A 14,550-nucleotide genomic window follows, 5' to 3' on the forward strand; every position below is an offset into this window, starting at 1 on the left:
AGAGCCTGGCCGAGGCGGCAGAGGTGCTCGGCGCGGGCGCGTTGCGCCAAGCCGTTTCCCTCGCGGCGGAGGTCGAGGCGCGCGCGCAGCACCTCGCCGCATCGCCGCCCTCGGCCGCCGCGGCCAGCGCCGCAGCAAGCTCCTCGCACAAGGAGGCTGGTGGGCTGGCGGCGGTGCGCGAGGCGCTCGAGGCTGCGACGCAAAAGGCGCTGTACGCCGCGGCACTGCAGTCCAACCTCGAGGCGCGTGCGGCGCTGCTGCGCAACCTGCTACGCTCGCCGGGCCTGTGGCCGCAGGTGCCTCTCGCGCCATATCTCCCCATATCTCCTATATCTCCCTATATCTCCCATATGGCCTGTGGCCGCAGGTGCCTCTCGCGCCATATCTCCCCATATCTCCTATATCTCCCTATATCTCCCTATATCTCCCATATGGCCTGTGGCCGCAGGTACCTCTCGCGCCATATCTCCCCATATCTCCCCATATCTCCTATATCTCCCTATATCTCCCATATGGCCTGTGGCCGCAGGTGCCTCTCGCGCCAGCCGAGCGAGCGCAGCACGCCGCGCTCGGCAGGTTGCAGCAGCGCGTCGCCGCCCTCCGCCCGCAGCTGCGGGCGGTGGCCGCCGCCGGCAAAGCCGCGCCGCCCCTCGCCGCCCCCGCGCCTGGCGGCGCGAGCCTCGCCGGCGCGTCGGGCGAGCTCGGCCGGCAGGCGCGCACGCGGCGATCCGTCTCTCCCCCCCCTCGCCCCCACACGAGTCATTGCCTTGTACGGAGGGCAAAGCCACCGGAGGAGAGCGGGCGCGTTCCCGACCCTGTCCCTCCGCCACCGCCGCAGGCGCAAGCGATCAGCAAGCTCGTCTCGGAGGTCAAGGCGTCGCGGTCGCTGCTCGCCGAGGCTCTGGCGCAGGCGTAGAGCGGAGGTGCCCCGAGGGGGGGGTTAGTGCAGGGAGGGGCGCCCGGCCAGGCTGGGTGCGCGGCGAGTTATCGGCCTGCTACGCTCTTGAGAGCCCCCCCTTCTACAACTTTTCATGCTGTCCACGGGTCACCTTTCACACGTGCAGCGAGGTGAGAGGATGCAGATTGGGTGTGTGTGCCCCGGTGCGCGCCCCCCCTCTGGGCAAATGCATGTGTGCATGTGCATGTGCATGCACATGCAATCGTGATCAGTCCCGCTATGGATATGCCCAACCCACAAAATGAATACGCATCGCCTTATGCTCTGGTTTCGGGTGCGTAACCTGGTGCGTAGACAGGCGCAGTTATCAAAATACAGCAGATATGAAGGCCGGCCCTCACCCCGGACCTGCTCACAGCGCATATTTTCCTTCGAAAACAGCACAGAATACTTCAATGTTGGCACTGCCCCGCACTTACGCAGCATAATTTTACCAATTCAGGCCCATCGACGACCGCGTTACGCATGACGTATCATGTATCCGCATACGTACCCCCTCCTGGCGCCACAGCCTGGAGGCGCTGACGTACTACGTATACGCATTATGTTTCTGCACTCGCCAAAACGCCCGCGAGACGATTGCCTGGCCAATGATTTCAGGCTCCCGCGCTGCCTTGCTCAATCCAAATCGAATCCCAATTGTCAAACTCGCGAAATTCTACGTGCGTCCGCTGCATCATGGCCCCGCCTCGGACCGCGTCGTCAGAGGGCGTTATGCTGATCCCAGCCGTCGCCAAGAACAGCACGACTGGCTACAAGAACGTGTCCTACATCCGCGGCAATAAGAAGTTCCAGGCGAAGGTGAAGGCTGGCGGCCAGCATGTCTTCCTCGGCTACAGCCGCAGCACCAGCAGAAAGAAGTTCCAGGTGCAGGTGCGGGATGGCGACAAGCATGTCCGCCTCGGCTACTTCGACACCGCCGAAGAGGCGGCCACCGCCTACGCTCAGTCAGAGTACGGCCGCGCCGACGCCGCCAAGCTGCTGCAGCCCCGCCCCGCTCCCATTCCCGCTGGCGCCGAGGCGATACGGCAGGCGGAGAGGGAGGGCCTCACCCTCACCGCCAGTAGCAGCAGCAACACCGGCTACAAAGGCGTCTGCTACCGGCCCTACCGCCCGAAGCAGCAAGGCAGCCAGAAGTACGAGCTGAAGGTGAGGGACGGCGGCAAGCAAGTCCGCCTCGGCCTCTTCGCCACCGCCGAGGAGGCGGCGCTCTTCTACGCCCGCAGGGAGGCGGGCAGGGACACCAGCGATCTCACCGCGCCGCCACCGCCGCCGCCGCCGTCCTCAACCTCTGCGGAGCTGCCAGTGTACGAGCTCAGCATTCTGACGCCTGAGCAAATGGCCGCCGTCCCGACATATAGTCCATCGTCCAATTTGGACTATAGTCGAGCGCGTCGGAGAGGTGTTTGGAGACAGGCTCATGATTGTGCAGCAGCCCTAGCGGCAGCGCCAACTTATGGCAGCCCGAGCGGCAGCGCCAGTGCGCGCACATAAAGGGGGGGGGTGGGGGGGTTAGGGGGTGGCTGTCGAGGGCTATGCCCGAGTCTGTTGTTACCAGCGCACATACAACCCTAGCCAGCTTATGGCAGCCCTAGCGGCAGCGCGAAGTTAGGGTTAGGGGTTAGGGGTTAGGGGTTAGGGGTTAGGGGTTAGGGGTTAGGGGTTAGGGGTTAGGTGGGGCGGATGCGTCAGACGTATGCATAATACGTGAGGCGTAACCCTTGCTGGCCGCCACTTCTCAGTCAAATCCGTCGTGCGTGTGCGTAATACATGGGACGTAAGCTCCCCCCGACACCCATGGCGACCGATGCGTCAGACGTGTGCGTAATACGTGAGGCGTAACCCTTGCTGGCCGCCACTTCTCAGTCAAATCCGTCGTGCGTGTGCGTAATACGTGGGACGTAAGCTCCAAACGACACCCATGGCGACCGATGCGTCAGACGTGTGCGTAATACATGAGGCGTAACCCCCTCTCCGCCGCCGTTCACGGTCGAGAGCGTAGAGCATGTGCGTAATGCGTCGGTCATAGGCTCACCCAGCCCCGATTTACGATCCCACTGCATAAGACCTGTGCGTAATACACCGTGCGTAGCGGCCCGAGAGCGAGCCTCTCTGGCAAAGCTTACATAAAACAGATGCGTGGTGTGTGGTGCGTAGCGGCCAGAAGGTCGGTGGTAACGATCGGGACAGAAGACGTGCGCATAATACGCAGCACATTTGAAATCACCGATCGTGCTTTCTGTCCGCACGCGTAAAGCGAGGCGTATGCGTGACGCATCACTGAGCCTCCACTCGGCTTGACACGGCACCAAAATACACGACGTCTCAGCGACGTCCTACGAACCGTGGGCATGGATGTGCATAAGGTGGCCGACAATTGCATTAGTGGCTCTTACATATCCATAGCGGGACTAATAACCTCCCTGCACATGTCCACTCACCCACGTTATTCCGCGTGAATGAAATCGCGCTCCCACGCGGACCAGGACGCAGGAGACGACCCCGGAGCTGCTCGAAAGCCGTAGTCCTCGGTCCACCCTCTTCCCCGCTTCCAAAGAAAGAAAGAAAGAAAACGGTCAACCCAAGCCCCGCGTGGCTGTATTTCTTTTTCTCGCGATGTCTGCCCCGCAGCGCCGCTCGCGCTGCCTCGCCCCCGCCGCTACCGCCGTTCCCTCGCCAAGCACGCCGCCGCCCGCCCGCCTCCTCGACCTCCCCACGGACCTCCTCGTGCGCGCCCTCTCTCGCTGCGACCCCGCCGGCATCGCTCGCGTCGCGGCCGTCTCGCTGCTCTTCCACGCCTCGCTTGCGCTGGACGCCATCCGCTTGTGGGCGCAAGAGCGCGGCTTCGAGCTGCCGGCGCAGCCAGAGGGCGAGGGCTGCGCCGTGCGGTGGCTGTGTTTCGCTGCGCTGCTGCGCGAGGCCAACCCGCCGGCGAGGGCGGCCGCAGGCTGGCAGCACAGCGTCTTCATCGACGGCGAGGGGCGGCTCTCGTCGTGCGGCTCAGCGCCGTCCTACAGTCCATCGCTCCTCGGTCACGGCGAGGGCGTGACGCGGCTCAACACGCCAACCCGCCTCCCTTCTTCTACGCTGGGCGGCGAGCACGCCGTGAGCGTGTCGGTTGGAGAGTGCCACAGCCTCGCCCTCACCGCCGACAGCGCGGTCTGGAGCTGGGGCGATGAAGCCTTTGGCTGCTTGGGCCACGGCGACCAGCAGAATCAGCTGCAGCCAAAGAAGGTCGAGGCCTTTGTCGGCCAGCCCGTTGTCGCTTTGTCGGCTGGAGCAGCCCACAGCCTCGCCATCACCGCCGACGGCAGCGTCTGGAGCTGGGGCTTTGGAGCCTCAGGCCAGCTGGGCCACGGCGACGAGCAGAACCGGCTGCTGCCGAAGAAAGTCGAGGCCTTTGTTGGGCCGCGCGTCGTCGCTGTGTCGGCTGGAGGCTTCCACAGCCTCGCCCTCACCGCCGACGGCGCCGTCTGGAGCTGGGGCCGTGGAGACTGGGGCGAGCTTGGCCACGGCGACCAGCAGCTGCAGCTGCTGCCCAAGAAGGTCGAGGCCTTTGCTGGCCAGCGCGTCGTCGCTGTGTCCGCTGGAGATGCTCACAGCCTTGCCATCACCGTGGACGGCGCCGTCTGGAGCTGGGGCAATGGAGCCTGGGGCCGGCTGGGCCACGGCGATCCGCAGAACCAGCGGCTGCCGAAGAAAGTCGAGGCCTTTGTTGGGCCGCGCGTCGTCGCTGTGTCTGCTGGACATGCGCACAACCTCGCCCTCACCGCCGACGGCGCTGTCTGGAGCTGGGGCGGTGGAGGCTTTGGCAAGCTGGGCCACGGCGACCAGCAGCGCCAGCGGCTGCCGAAGAAAATCGAGGCCTTTGCTGGCCAGCGCGTCGTCGCTGTGTCGGCTGGAATGTTGCACAGCACCGCCATCATCGACGATGGCGCTGTCTTCACGTGGGGCAAGGGTGAAAGCGGCTGCCTTGGCCACGGGGAGGACCTGTCGGACCAGCTGCTGCCCAAGAAGATCGAGGCGTGGGAGCCGGGGCAGTGAGGTATCGGGGGGCTCGCTGGCCTCTGCACGGCGGGCCGTTTAGTGGCTCAGCTGCACAATGAGGAGCTTGTTGGAGTCGATCAGCCCGCGCGGTGTGCGGCGGGGTGTGAGAGCATGTGTGTGTGGGAAAGCGTCGGGTCGTAATGCCATGTTCGAATCCGGCAGTGTCGTGGCGAGATTTTCAATACCAAACAACTCTAACAACTCACACGTCATTGTGTCGTGGCGTGTCCATGCAGAAGAGAGGGAGTGCACTGCCCCAGTCCCACTGCTCAACGCTCAAGCTCAGGCGCCTCCCCTTGTTTGTCGCAGCTTTGCGCAGTGCTCGCAGGAGAGGAGCGCGCAGATCTTACGTGATACTAGTCACTAAGACGATTGCAGATACACATGCAACATGTTGTCACACTACACGCGACGCGCGAGCCTTCCGCGTTTGGTTTCTCAGGAATCACGCAAGCCGCTTCAACTCCGTCCGCCAAGGGCTGCATTTGTGGACTCCAGCGGGCACTCCAAGGGCTGCATTTGGACGCCCCCCCCCCCCCCTCCCCCCCCTCCTGCTTGGACCTTGTGCTTGCTCCGATCCTCCCTCCACGACACGTCCCGGACACGTGTTCTCGGGCCGACTTGAGAGCGAAACGGAATTACAATTGAGTAATCGGGGCATCCCGCGGGAGATCACGGTGATAGCGATAGTGATATCCGGGCGATCTCCAGAAGGGAACGAAATTTGCGAAACGCCAAGTCCTTCCCCTTTCGACACAGGTGTAATGTCGCCCGCGAATTTGCTGACCTCGAATCGTCCGATCCACCGACATATGGCAGACCTGGTGCTTATCTTGCGCCACGATGATGGGAGCCTCGAGGCCGTCAACGTCTCTCAGATCCTCTCGCTTGAGACCGTGCCAGAGTCCTTCTCGTGCGCACCCGACTCACCGCACGTTGGTCCACGATCACCGTTGGTGTCGCCGGACTCGCGAATCCATCGGGCCTGGATGAGCAATGCTATGCCCGCGGGCTAGCCTGTTGCCTCTACTCCGCGTCGGCGCCCCGACGCGTGGGACGCATGTGGCTCCTTTGCGCGGCGTTTGCCGACCCAACGTGGCTGGGTTGTCTAGAGGCAGCACGAGGCGAGCGAGCTGAGCAACCGAGCTCATGGTCGATGCGGAGGATCCTGCCTCCTCCCTGTAGCTAGTTAGAACCACCTTGAGAGAGCGAGAGAACCGCCACCGCCCGGCATGCTGCCCGGCCCTCTGTGAGTGCCCGCTGCGCGCTGCGCGTGGCTGCTGTGTGAGCTTCCGCTCACTCTCGCTGAGTTTCGGACTGCGCCCGTGGACAGGGGGAGGTGCTGCAGTGCGCGACCGTGGCACGGCAGAGGCCTGGCCCATTGTGCGTGCACGGGCTGGTGATGGTGTGTTCACATCAATATTACAATTAAAATAGAAAAAGATGATGTGATGGGGGGAGGTAAAGCAGCCGCGCGTAGTGTGAAGCAACACATAAAACTGCGCGGCCCCGCGGGGGGGCCACTCCGCGCTCGCGCGTCGCGGACATGCTCGCGGCACCGGATAACAAGAGCTCACCTCTCACTATCCGAGCTCCGGGCATGCTCTATGTGTCCGATCAAAGGCGACTGAGATGTCATGGGTCTTGCGCGTCACGGTCGCAACGGCCACGGCGTGCACTGGGGGAAAGGATGCAACAGGGATGCAAAGCGTCTCAGAGAGCGCGGAGAGTGCAGTGTGCGCAATGAGTAATTCTAGTCCGCGTCCTCCACCTCGCTACTCACCATTTCGCTGCTCACCGCCTCGCTGCCCACCGCCTCGCTGCCCACCGCCTCCGGCGCCGCGGCAACGTGAGTAGTCGCCGCCGCGGCGTCCTCACCATTACGACTCCCGCCACCGGCCTCCACCGCCGCGCCCAGCAGCCGCATGAACCGCGGCTTGATTGCGCTTGGCCGGCGCGGCCGCGCGAGCTGCTGGGCGGCGTCTCCTCGGGGCGGGGTGAGATCGTCCAGCCGTTCGAGCAGACGGTCGCGCGGGCCATCCTCGCCGCCGCCGCCGCCGCCGCGGGCAGGGAGGCGAGAGGTGGTGGTGGCGGCGGCGGCGGGGCGGGCCTTGCGGTTCGCGCGGCCACCGCGCCACGCCTGCGGAAGCGACTCCGCGTACTCTCCGTTTGGTCCAAAGAAGACGCGGTATGACCTCGCCGCCGCGTGCCGCTCCTCCACCGTCCAACCGGGAGGGAGGAGAGCCCGGTCCTTGGCGCGCCTCGCCAGCCACGCGTCCGAGCCGGCCCCGGAGCGGCTCGGAGGCGGGCCCACGCGCAAGCGCACGCCCACCCGCCCGTCATTGCTGACGGAGAACGCAACGGCGACGTGGCTGCCGCGCCGCGCCCTGCCCCGGACCTTTGTCCGCTTGCGCGGCCTTTCTCCGCAGGTCCACTCCTCCGCCTCCGGCTCGGAGGAGGAGCTGAGCAGCTCGCACTCAACCGCCACCGCCACATCATCCGCCGCCTCATCCCCCTCCTCTCCGCCCAGCAGCGGCTCAGCCCTGACCCACTCCACCTCCATCTCCACCGCCAGCGCCTCGCCGCCGTCGTGCTGCAGCTGCGGCTGCAGCTGCGGCTGCGCCTGCGGCGGCGGCGGCGGCGGCGGCGGCGGCGGCGGCGGCGGCGGCGGCGGCGGCGGCGGCGGCGGCGGCTGCGGCTGCGGCGGCGGCTGCGGCTGCTGCCAACGCCCAACAGCAGCAGCCACCGCCACCGCCAACTGTTGTGCTGCGAGCGCGTCCGCTGCAGCCCTATCTCGCTCGGCTGTAGCCCGCACCTCCGCCGCTGCCACCGCTTCGAAGGAGGCCGCGACCAGCTCCTCGTCCTGCGCCGAGTCAGAGAAGGCCGCGACCGTGTCCATGCCCGCTTCCGTGCTGAAAAAGAATTTTGCGATGGTACACTAGCCGTCCTCCCATTCTTTCCTTTTCTCGTGCGTTCCCTCTGAAGGCATCGGCGGATCCTCTCATTCCACATGGTTCGAACGACCGGTACGTGTGTACGTACATCACAGGGCATGAGAGAGCCCACATCCGGGTAATTCGCACGATGTGCTCTACGCTCTCGATCATCATCGCACATTGCCCTAGCGCTTGGCGTGACGGGCTAGTGCGCCGTACAGGCGCCAGAGGCGACCTGTGAAGGACAGAGTGCAAACAAGGCGCGGCGTCCTGCACGCCACGACCCCCACCTCGGTCGCAGGGGAGGGCGGGTGGCGACAGAAGCTGTGGCAGGCGCAGCGGCGAGCAGAGAGGCTCTGCCGCGCGCGGCACTTTCCATGTTCCATGGATCGCGTCACACCAATCCTCGCTACCCAACGCGGCCAAAGGATATCCACCTCGAGAACCTCGAGAGACATGAGACAACACAAGACTCCGAGACGGTGAGAGGAAACCGTCATCGACGTCACAGGCCATCGCAAATCTTTTGCATAATTTTGTCGAGATCTCTAAAAAGAAAAACAAATATCACGGCGTGTCTCGCACAAAGAACTGCGATCGTCATTTATCGACTTAAGGTTCTTCGGGCCAGTTGGGGGGGGCAAACCCTGCCCGGCCCCTAGAACCCCAGGTAAGGCCCAGGTATGGCCTAGGGCATCAGAAGGGACCAAGAGGAGTCCAGTCTGAGCCATAGAGCCCATGTCTTTGCCCCCGAAGGTCGCGTTCAAATGCCCGGAACGGCCGTCACAGTGGTGTCCGGCCGGCGCGATCACCGAGCTGTGACGCTCAGGGAAGCCTGATGAGGTACTGGTTTCTTTGCCCAGGGCTGGCCTTCCCCCCAGGCTGGATCAGCTGAGCAAGGTTTGGGGAGAATCCTATATTGGGATCTTCAGATATTTTGACGGATGACCGAAAATGGGCAAAAACGGGGTGATTTTGGTCATTTGACGGATGCACCTGGACCTTACCTGGGGTTCTAGGGGCAGGGTTTACCCCCCAACAGGAAGATTCTTAAAAAAGAAAAACTCAGCGGCGTCGCAAGTCACTGGCTTGCGATCGCCTTTTGAGATGAGCCCGCTGATCCTGTTCACCGCGGCCACCGCCGCGCCTACCGCCAAAAACGGCGCCTCCGGCCGCCTGCGGTCGGCGCTCCTCGCCTCGTACGACAAAGGCGTTTTCCCGTGGGAGGTTGCTTGGGAGGCGGCGCAGGCTGACGGGCCGGAGCGGTCGGGCTTGGAGGTCGAGATGGGCATCAACTTCCACCGTGTCCACTCCGTCGACGTCGTGAACCACGCCACGGACATGATCGTGTGGTATCGTCTGCGGTGGCACGACCCGCGGCTGGTGTGGAACGCCTCGCAGTATGGCGGGCTCACAACACTGCAGCTGTGGGTCGGTGACGGCACTGGCGCGGGCGAGACGTCCGAGATTTGGACGCCGGACATGACCCTGTGGAACCAGGGCGAGTCGATGCAGACCTCGCTCTCCAGCGCCTTCGCGAGCGTTTCGAGCGACGGCACCGTCTTCTGGTCACGGCCCGGCCACCTCCGCCCCACTTGCAAGTTCGTCGGACTCGACAGCTTCCCGTTTGACGAGCTGGGATGCACGATGGAGTTCGGCAGCTGGAGCTTCAGGCCCGACCGAGGAGCGCTGGAGAGGCGCGACACGGCGATAGCCTCACGATGCGGTTGTGTGAATAGCGGCCTCTACCTCCGCCCCGTCAAGATGGACGCCGGCTTCAGCATCGGAGGCTCCGAGACGGCGGGGGAGTCCTTCCAAGAGTTCTCGCTCGAGCGTGTCAGCTGCCGCGAGAACGTCTACCCGCCCTACCCTGGCGACCCAGAGAATGACTGGCCCGTCCTCCTCTACGAGGTGTGCTGCACACACGCTCACAGATACGCACGCTCGGGGAAGCCTACTCTCGGCTACTCTCGGCACAGCGCAGACGGTCAAGGACACGTGTCCTCTCGCACCTCCTCGCACGCTGCTCGCTCGCGTGTCCGATCCGCAGGTCGTCTTCCAGCGAGCTTGGCAGCCGTACACCCGTGGCTACATCTTATTGCAGGCCTTCCAATACAACACGCCCCCGCGCCTCGGACCCCCTCCACCCCGCCTCCTCCCCTCTGCCGCTCCCGCTCTCCCGCTCCTCCGATTCCTCCTCCTGCCGCAGGTGGTGCTAAACATAATCGGCTTCCTCTGCTTCAGCGTCCCGCCCCAGTGCGGCGAGCGGCTCGGCCTCGGCATCACGGCCGCCTCCTTTCTTCTTTTCCTTAGGTGTGCGGAGGGGGAACAAGCTTCCTGAGCTCTCTCGGAGCCGTCCCTAGGCGTTGCTCGCTGCCGTGGCATCCGACTTCGTCATCGCGGCAAAGCTTCCGGCTGCGCGCGAGATGACGTGGTCCGCGAGCTTCTCTCTCTAACTCGCTCCTGCCGGGACCCTTCTCGGACCCTTCCTCGGACCCTCTGTGTAGGTTTGCGCAGTTCTCCGCCTTCAGGTGTGCACACACGCACTCGAGGCCTGTATACCTCCCGCCCGTCAACTCCCCCCCCCCCTCCCCCTCCTCCCCTTCCAGCCTCGCGTACGCCGCGGCGGTGCTGGTCGAGTCGTGCATCGTCATCGGCCTCTACTACAAGACCTCCGAGTCGCTCCTGCCCAGCTGCCTGCGCTGGGCGAGCCGGCGCGCGGCGGCCGTCGGCCTCCGCCGAGTTGTGTCCACAGGAACGGCGGCGGCCGTCGGCCTCCGCCGAGTTGTGTCCACAGGAACGGGCGAAGAGCTAGACGCGCCAACCCGCGAGGTTAGCGGAGCCGGCGCGCACGCGCCGACGGAGTTCTCGCGGCGCGACGCAAACGACTTCCGGCACGAGGCCGAGAAGGACCTCAACACAAAGTGGCAGCGGGTGGCATGCGCCATCGACGAGGTGGCGCGGTGGGTGGTGCCTCTCTCGTACGCCGTCGGACTCGCCTGCCTGCTCGCCGTCAAATAGAGGCGGCGCGACGGAGAGAGAGAGAGAGTGTCCTTGTCCCATCCGTGGACCACGACCAGAGCACGAGACGAAAAGAGGAAAGAGTAAGAGAAACGGCGCATCAACCCCAGAGTGCGCAGAGATATAGAGACTGGCAGACTCCATGGGAGTTCGAGCCGACCCCTCACGTCCCCGACATGCCGGTAAACACTCGCGGAGGCAGGGAGGAGCGACCGACCTTCCGGTCCCAAATGTGTCCACATGCGCGCGTGTGTGGTGCGCGGCGCACACGGTGCGCCACGCCGGATCCGCCGGCCGCACGCGGACCTGCCGCGCGCACGCCATGGCTGGCTGTGCACAGTCCTCTGCCGCCCCGCCCCGCGCCTCGCCCACGCCTCTCGGTAGGGGAGAGCGGCCACAGATTAGCGGCGGGACGGCCTCGCTAAGAGCTCTGCCCCGCCACCTCTGACCTTCCCCCACCTTTCCCCACCCCCCACCCGCCGGTCTCCCGGCCGGCGCGCTGGTCGCCGAGGCCGCTTGCTTTTTGCCACATGCTCGGGGCCGCCTTAAGCACCCCAGCGGAGGCTCGCCGCCACGATCTTGACCGCCTCGTCCACCGCCGCCTCTTGCCCGGCCTATGGCTCACCGCATCACGCCGGTCACGCCTTCGGTGCTGCCAGACCGCGCCGCGTCGGGGCCTCCCGAGCGCGCAGCCTTGTGCGCACTGGCCGCCAGGAAGGAGAGCCGTCCCCGCGCCGGCTTGATGCGCTCGTCGGCGGTGCCCGCGGCGAGGGCGGCGTCGGCGGCCGCGAGCGCGGCTGCCCAGCCGACCGCGTCGCGTGGCGCCTAAAAGCGCGCGGCACACCGCCAAGGCCACGTCATTGAAGGGAGCGTGCATTGAAGGAAGCACGCGTCTCGACGGCAGCGGTGCAAGCGCCGCCTGCGCGGCCGCGCTCACGAAGCAGCTGAGCGCATCGACCAGCCGCGACGCAGAGCGGCCGCGGCCAAAGCCGTCGCGCAGCAGCTCCGCCGCCTTGGTGTAGAAGGACTTTGCCGCGGAGCGCGGCGTCGGCGCAGTCATCGCCGCCTCACACCACACCTGCGCCGCCGAGCTGCGCAGCCTGTCGGCGGCGGCGCCCTCCGGCTGCGCAGCCGCGCCCTGCAGCAGCGCGACGGCGGCGAGGTGGAGGAGTCGGCCCGTCGCCGCCGCGTCCTTCGCCTCCTTGGCCTCGAAGTAGAGGCGCTTTCCGCCCATCACGAGCGCGCTGGCGCGGTCGGCGCCCTTGAGGTACGCCTGGGGGGCCGCAAGATGAGAAGTGAGTGGTGTGGGTGAGGGTGCTACGTGTGAGAGAGGCTGCGCCTTCTCGGCGTGCGCCCACAGCTTGTTGCGCTCGAGATTGGCGGCCTGGCGCAGCCAGTCCTGCGCGCTCGACTTGCGGCTCTTCGTCTTGGTCACGGAGAGGAGGCTCTCGAGCCCGCTCTCGGCGACGCCCGCGCGGCTGAGGTAGCCAAAGAGGGGCGCGCGCCGCTCGGTCGACGAGTCGTAGACGAAGCAGCGCTTGCGCGCCCGTGTCATGGCGACGTAGAGCATCTTGAGCTCCACGCACAGCACCTGATCGCGCAGCGTGTCGAAGGCGTGCGGAGCGGTCGCGCCCGGCGCCACCTCGCCGTCGATGGCGCCGACCACCGGCCAGGTGCAAGCCTTGTCGGAGTCGGCGAAGAAGTCGAAGATGCAGACGTCGTCAAACTCGAGGCCCTTGCTCTCCTCGACAGTCAGGACGAGCCCCGAGCGTGGGCTCCGCCCTGCGGCGTGTGGGGGAGCGACTTTCAGAGGCGGGCGGTCAGAGGATCAGTGGAGTCGTGGTGGTACCGGACGCACCAAACGCAGGCTGGTCTCGGCTGCTTCGCCATTTTTCAATATTGGGACGCTATGCCGTCGATGATGGCCCTCAGACCCGGGGGGAGGGGGTAGTCGAGATGCAGCAGATGGGGAGATTCGTCAGCTGTCGAGTCCGGCGCCCGACGCTCATCCTGTCTTTTCCCCGGGCGTCAGGCGCGACGCCGGCGCTCCTCCCTTGCGGCCGGCCACAGGTCATGATGGCCGGCTCGTTCCTCTGGAGCCCTCCGGGGCCGAAGGCTAAGTCGACGGAGAGAGGCAACCTCGTCCAGGTCGCCTCCACCTTCGACCCGTCGGCGGTCGAGCCCGACCGCGGCGGATGGCCCATCGCAGTGGCCGAGCTCTTGGGCGTGCGCGGGAAGCTGCGTACCTTCGAGCTCCTGGACGGCAGCGCGCGCGGCGGGTGCAGCTACTATGACGGCTCGACTCGCTCGCCATGGGAGTACAACAGTTCGGACCTCGCCAACTACTGGCTCGTCAACGACTTCGTCACTCGGGAGGATCCCTCGGGCGCCGGGGTCGTAGGCCGCTTCTCCTTCGATTGGAAGGCGGCCGTGCAGCAGCTGGAGAGGTGGCGGGCGCAGAGCGCCACCGGCGGTGCCACCCCGCCGACCGACGGCGACGCCACGCTAGCCGAGGCGATTGGGGGCTTGCGGGTCGACGAGGGCGGCAACTCTCCAGACGACGCCTTGAAGCTGGCTCGTGCCTCAGCGGACGAGGCAGTAGCGGCGCGGAGGCGCGTCGTGCCGAACGCCGCTCCAGCTGCCAGCTCGAAGGACCGAGAGCCGTCGGTCTCGGGCGCCGTCCAGCACTGCCAGAGCCGCGGCATGACATGCGCGGGCTGTGGAGTTGTGTTTGGGCTGGGCGCCAAGATCGAGCCGCGTGGCGCCGGCTTCGTACACGCCGGCCGTGACGAATGCGGCCGAGCCGCCGACGAGAAGGCTCCGGCTGTCATCGAGTCGGTGAGCCGGAGGGAGGCGTCCCTCGAGACGGTCCTGGGCGCCGGACGTGTCGAGACGGCGCTCAAGTGCCTCCAAGGGGGGTGCAGTGCCACAGGCGACAAGTACATCTGTGGACGCTGCGGCTCCTACGGGCTCCACCGCGAGTGCGCGGGCTTGTCGAAATACCAGGTCGAGCCGGGACAGCTCGTCTGTGCCGTGTGCAGGGCCGAAGCCATGACGCCGGACGGCCACTCACCCACCGACCTCGTCCTCCGACGCGCCGCTCGGACGATGCTCGCCGAGCTGGGCACCAAGGCGTCCTCCACGTCGAAGAACCACGCGGAGTTCACCCGTCTCGAGGAGGTGTGGGCTACGAGTATGGGCGGCGGCGTCGTCCTGCCCCGCTACCGTGTCGAGTCGATGCTCGAGTTTATCAACTGGCTCGCGATGGACTCCGGCCGCGCTCGCTCGTTCGAGACGATCCTGAGGGCGGCGGGCGGAGTCATCGCCAAGACCACCGCCAACGGCATAATGTCCGACCCCCGGGTGAAGGCGCTCCGCGCGAGGATGGTCAGCCTGATCGGCGAGCTCGCGCAGCCGTGCACGCACACCACGCGCAAGCTCGCTCGACTCGTTCTCGACGAGACGCTCAAGACGTGCTGCACCGGCGCCAAGGCGGAGGCAGTCTACTCGAGTCATCGCGTCATGTTCCTCCTTGAGGTGATGATGGGGTTGCGGCTCGGCGAGACGACGGGCCGCCAGCACGGCGTC

At 65.8% G+C, this 14,550-nt stretch overlaps 5 protein-coding genes across 5 annotated transcripts in view; 3 read left to right on the forward strand and 2 right to left on the reverse strand.

Moving 5' to 3' along the window:
- The window catches only part of EMIHUDRAFT_465045 (hypothetical protein), a 3,859-nt gene extending 2,650 nt beyond the window's left edge, over nucleotides 1–1,209 (forward strand). Inside the window, exons 3-6 of the mRNA XM_005764020.1 lie at nucleotides 128–296; nucleotides 368–448; nucleotides 530–712; nucleotides 839–1,209. Of these exons, the coding sequence (XP_005764077.1) occupies nucleotides 128–296; nucleotides 368–448; nucleotides 530–712; nucleotides 839–916 (511 nt within the window). The 3' untranslated portion in view covers nucleotides 917–1,209. The remainder of the gene's footprint in view (nucleotides 1–127; nucleotides 297–367; nucleotides 449–529; nucleotides 713–838) is intronic.
- An 8-nt stretch (nucleotides 1,210–1,217) lies between these two features.
- EMIHUDRAFT_214525 (hypothetical protein) lies at nucleotides 1,218–2,343 on the forward strand (the record flags this gene model as incomplete). Its single annotated transcript, XM_005764021.1, has 4 exons — nucleotides 1,218–1,244; nucleotides 1,317–1,355; nucleotides 1,559–2,128; nucleotides 2,320–2,343. 4 exons carry the CDS (start codon nucleotides 1,218–1,220, stop codon nucleotides 2,341–2,343), a joined length of 660 nt encoding a protein of 219 aa, XP_005764078.1.
- Nucleotides 2,344–6,758: 4,415 nt separating this feature from the next.
- EMIHUDRAFT_214527 (hypothetical protein) lies at nucleotides 6,759–8,545 on the reverse strand (the record flags this gene model as incomplete). Its single annotated transcript, XM_005764022.1, has 4 exons — nucleotides 6,759–6,991; nucleotides 7,136–7,523; nucleotides 8,314–8,378; nucleotides 8,527–8,545. 4 exons carry the CDS (start codon nucleotides 8,543–8,545, stop codon nucleotides 6,759–6,761), a joined length of 705 nt encoding a protein of 234 aa, XP_005764079.1.
- Nucleotides 8,546–9,053: 508 nt separating this feature from the next.
- EMIHUDRAFT_465047 (hypothetical protein) lies at nucleotides 9,054–11,036 on the forward strand. Its single transcript, XM_005764023.1, has 6 exons — nucleotides 9,054–9,614; nucleotides 9,681–9,852; nucleotides 9,992–10,150; nucleotides 10,305–10,375; nucleotides 10,449–10,472; nucleotides 10,551–11,036. The coding sequence occupies exons 1-6, from the start codon at nucleotides 9,226–9,228 to the stop codon at nucleotides 10,960–10,962; spliced, it is 1,227 nt and encodes a 408-aa protein (XP_005764080.1). The 5' UTR covers nucleotides 9,054–9,225; the 3' UTR covers nucleotides 10,963–11,036.
- EMIHUDRAFT_452413 (hypothetical protein) lies at nucleotides 11,027–12,852 on the reverse strand (the record flags this gene model as incomplete). The annotated part of the gene is made up of 4 exons (XM_005764024.1): nucleotides 11,027–11,576; nucleotides 11,807–12,235; nucleotides 12,284–12,737; nucleotides 12,812–12,852. The coding sequence occupies 4 exons, from the start codon at nucleotides 12,850–12,852 to the stop codon at nucleotides 11,508–11,510; spliced, it is 993 nt and encodes a 330-aa protein (XP_005764081.1). The 3' UTR covers nucleotides 11,027–11,507.
- Between the last annotated feature and the right edge of the window lie 1,698 nt (nucleotides 12,853–14,550).

The sequence above is a fragment of the Emiliania huxleyi genome (genome assembly GCF_000372725.1).
Source record: "Emiliania huxleyi CCMP1516 unplaced genomic scaffold EMIHUscaffold_61, whole genome shotgun sequence".
Lineage (NCBI taxonomy): Eukaryota > Haptophyta > Isochrysidales > Noelaerhabdaceae > Emiliania > Emiliania huxleyi.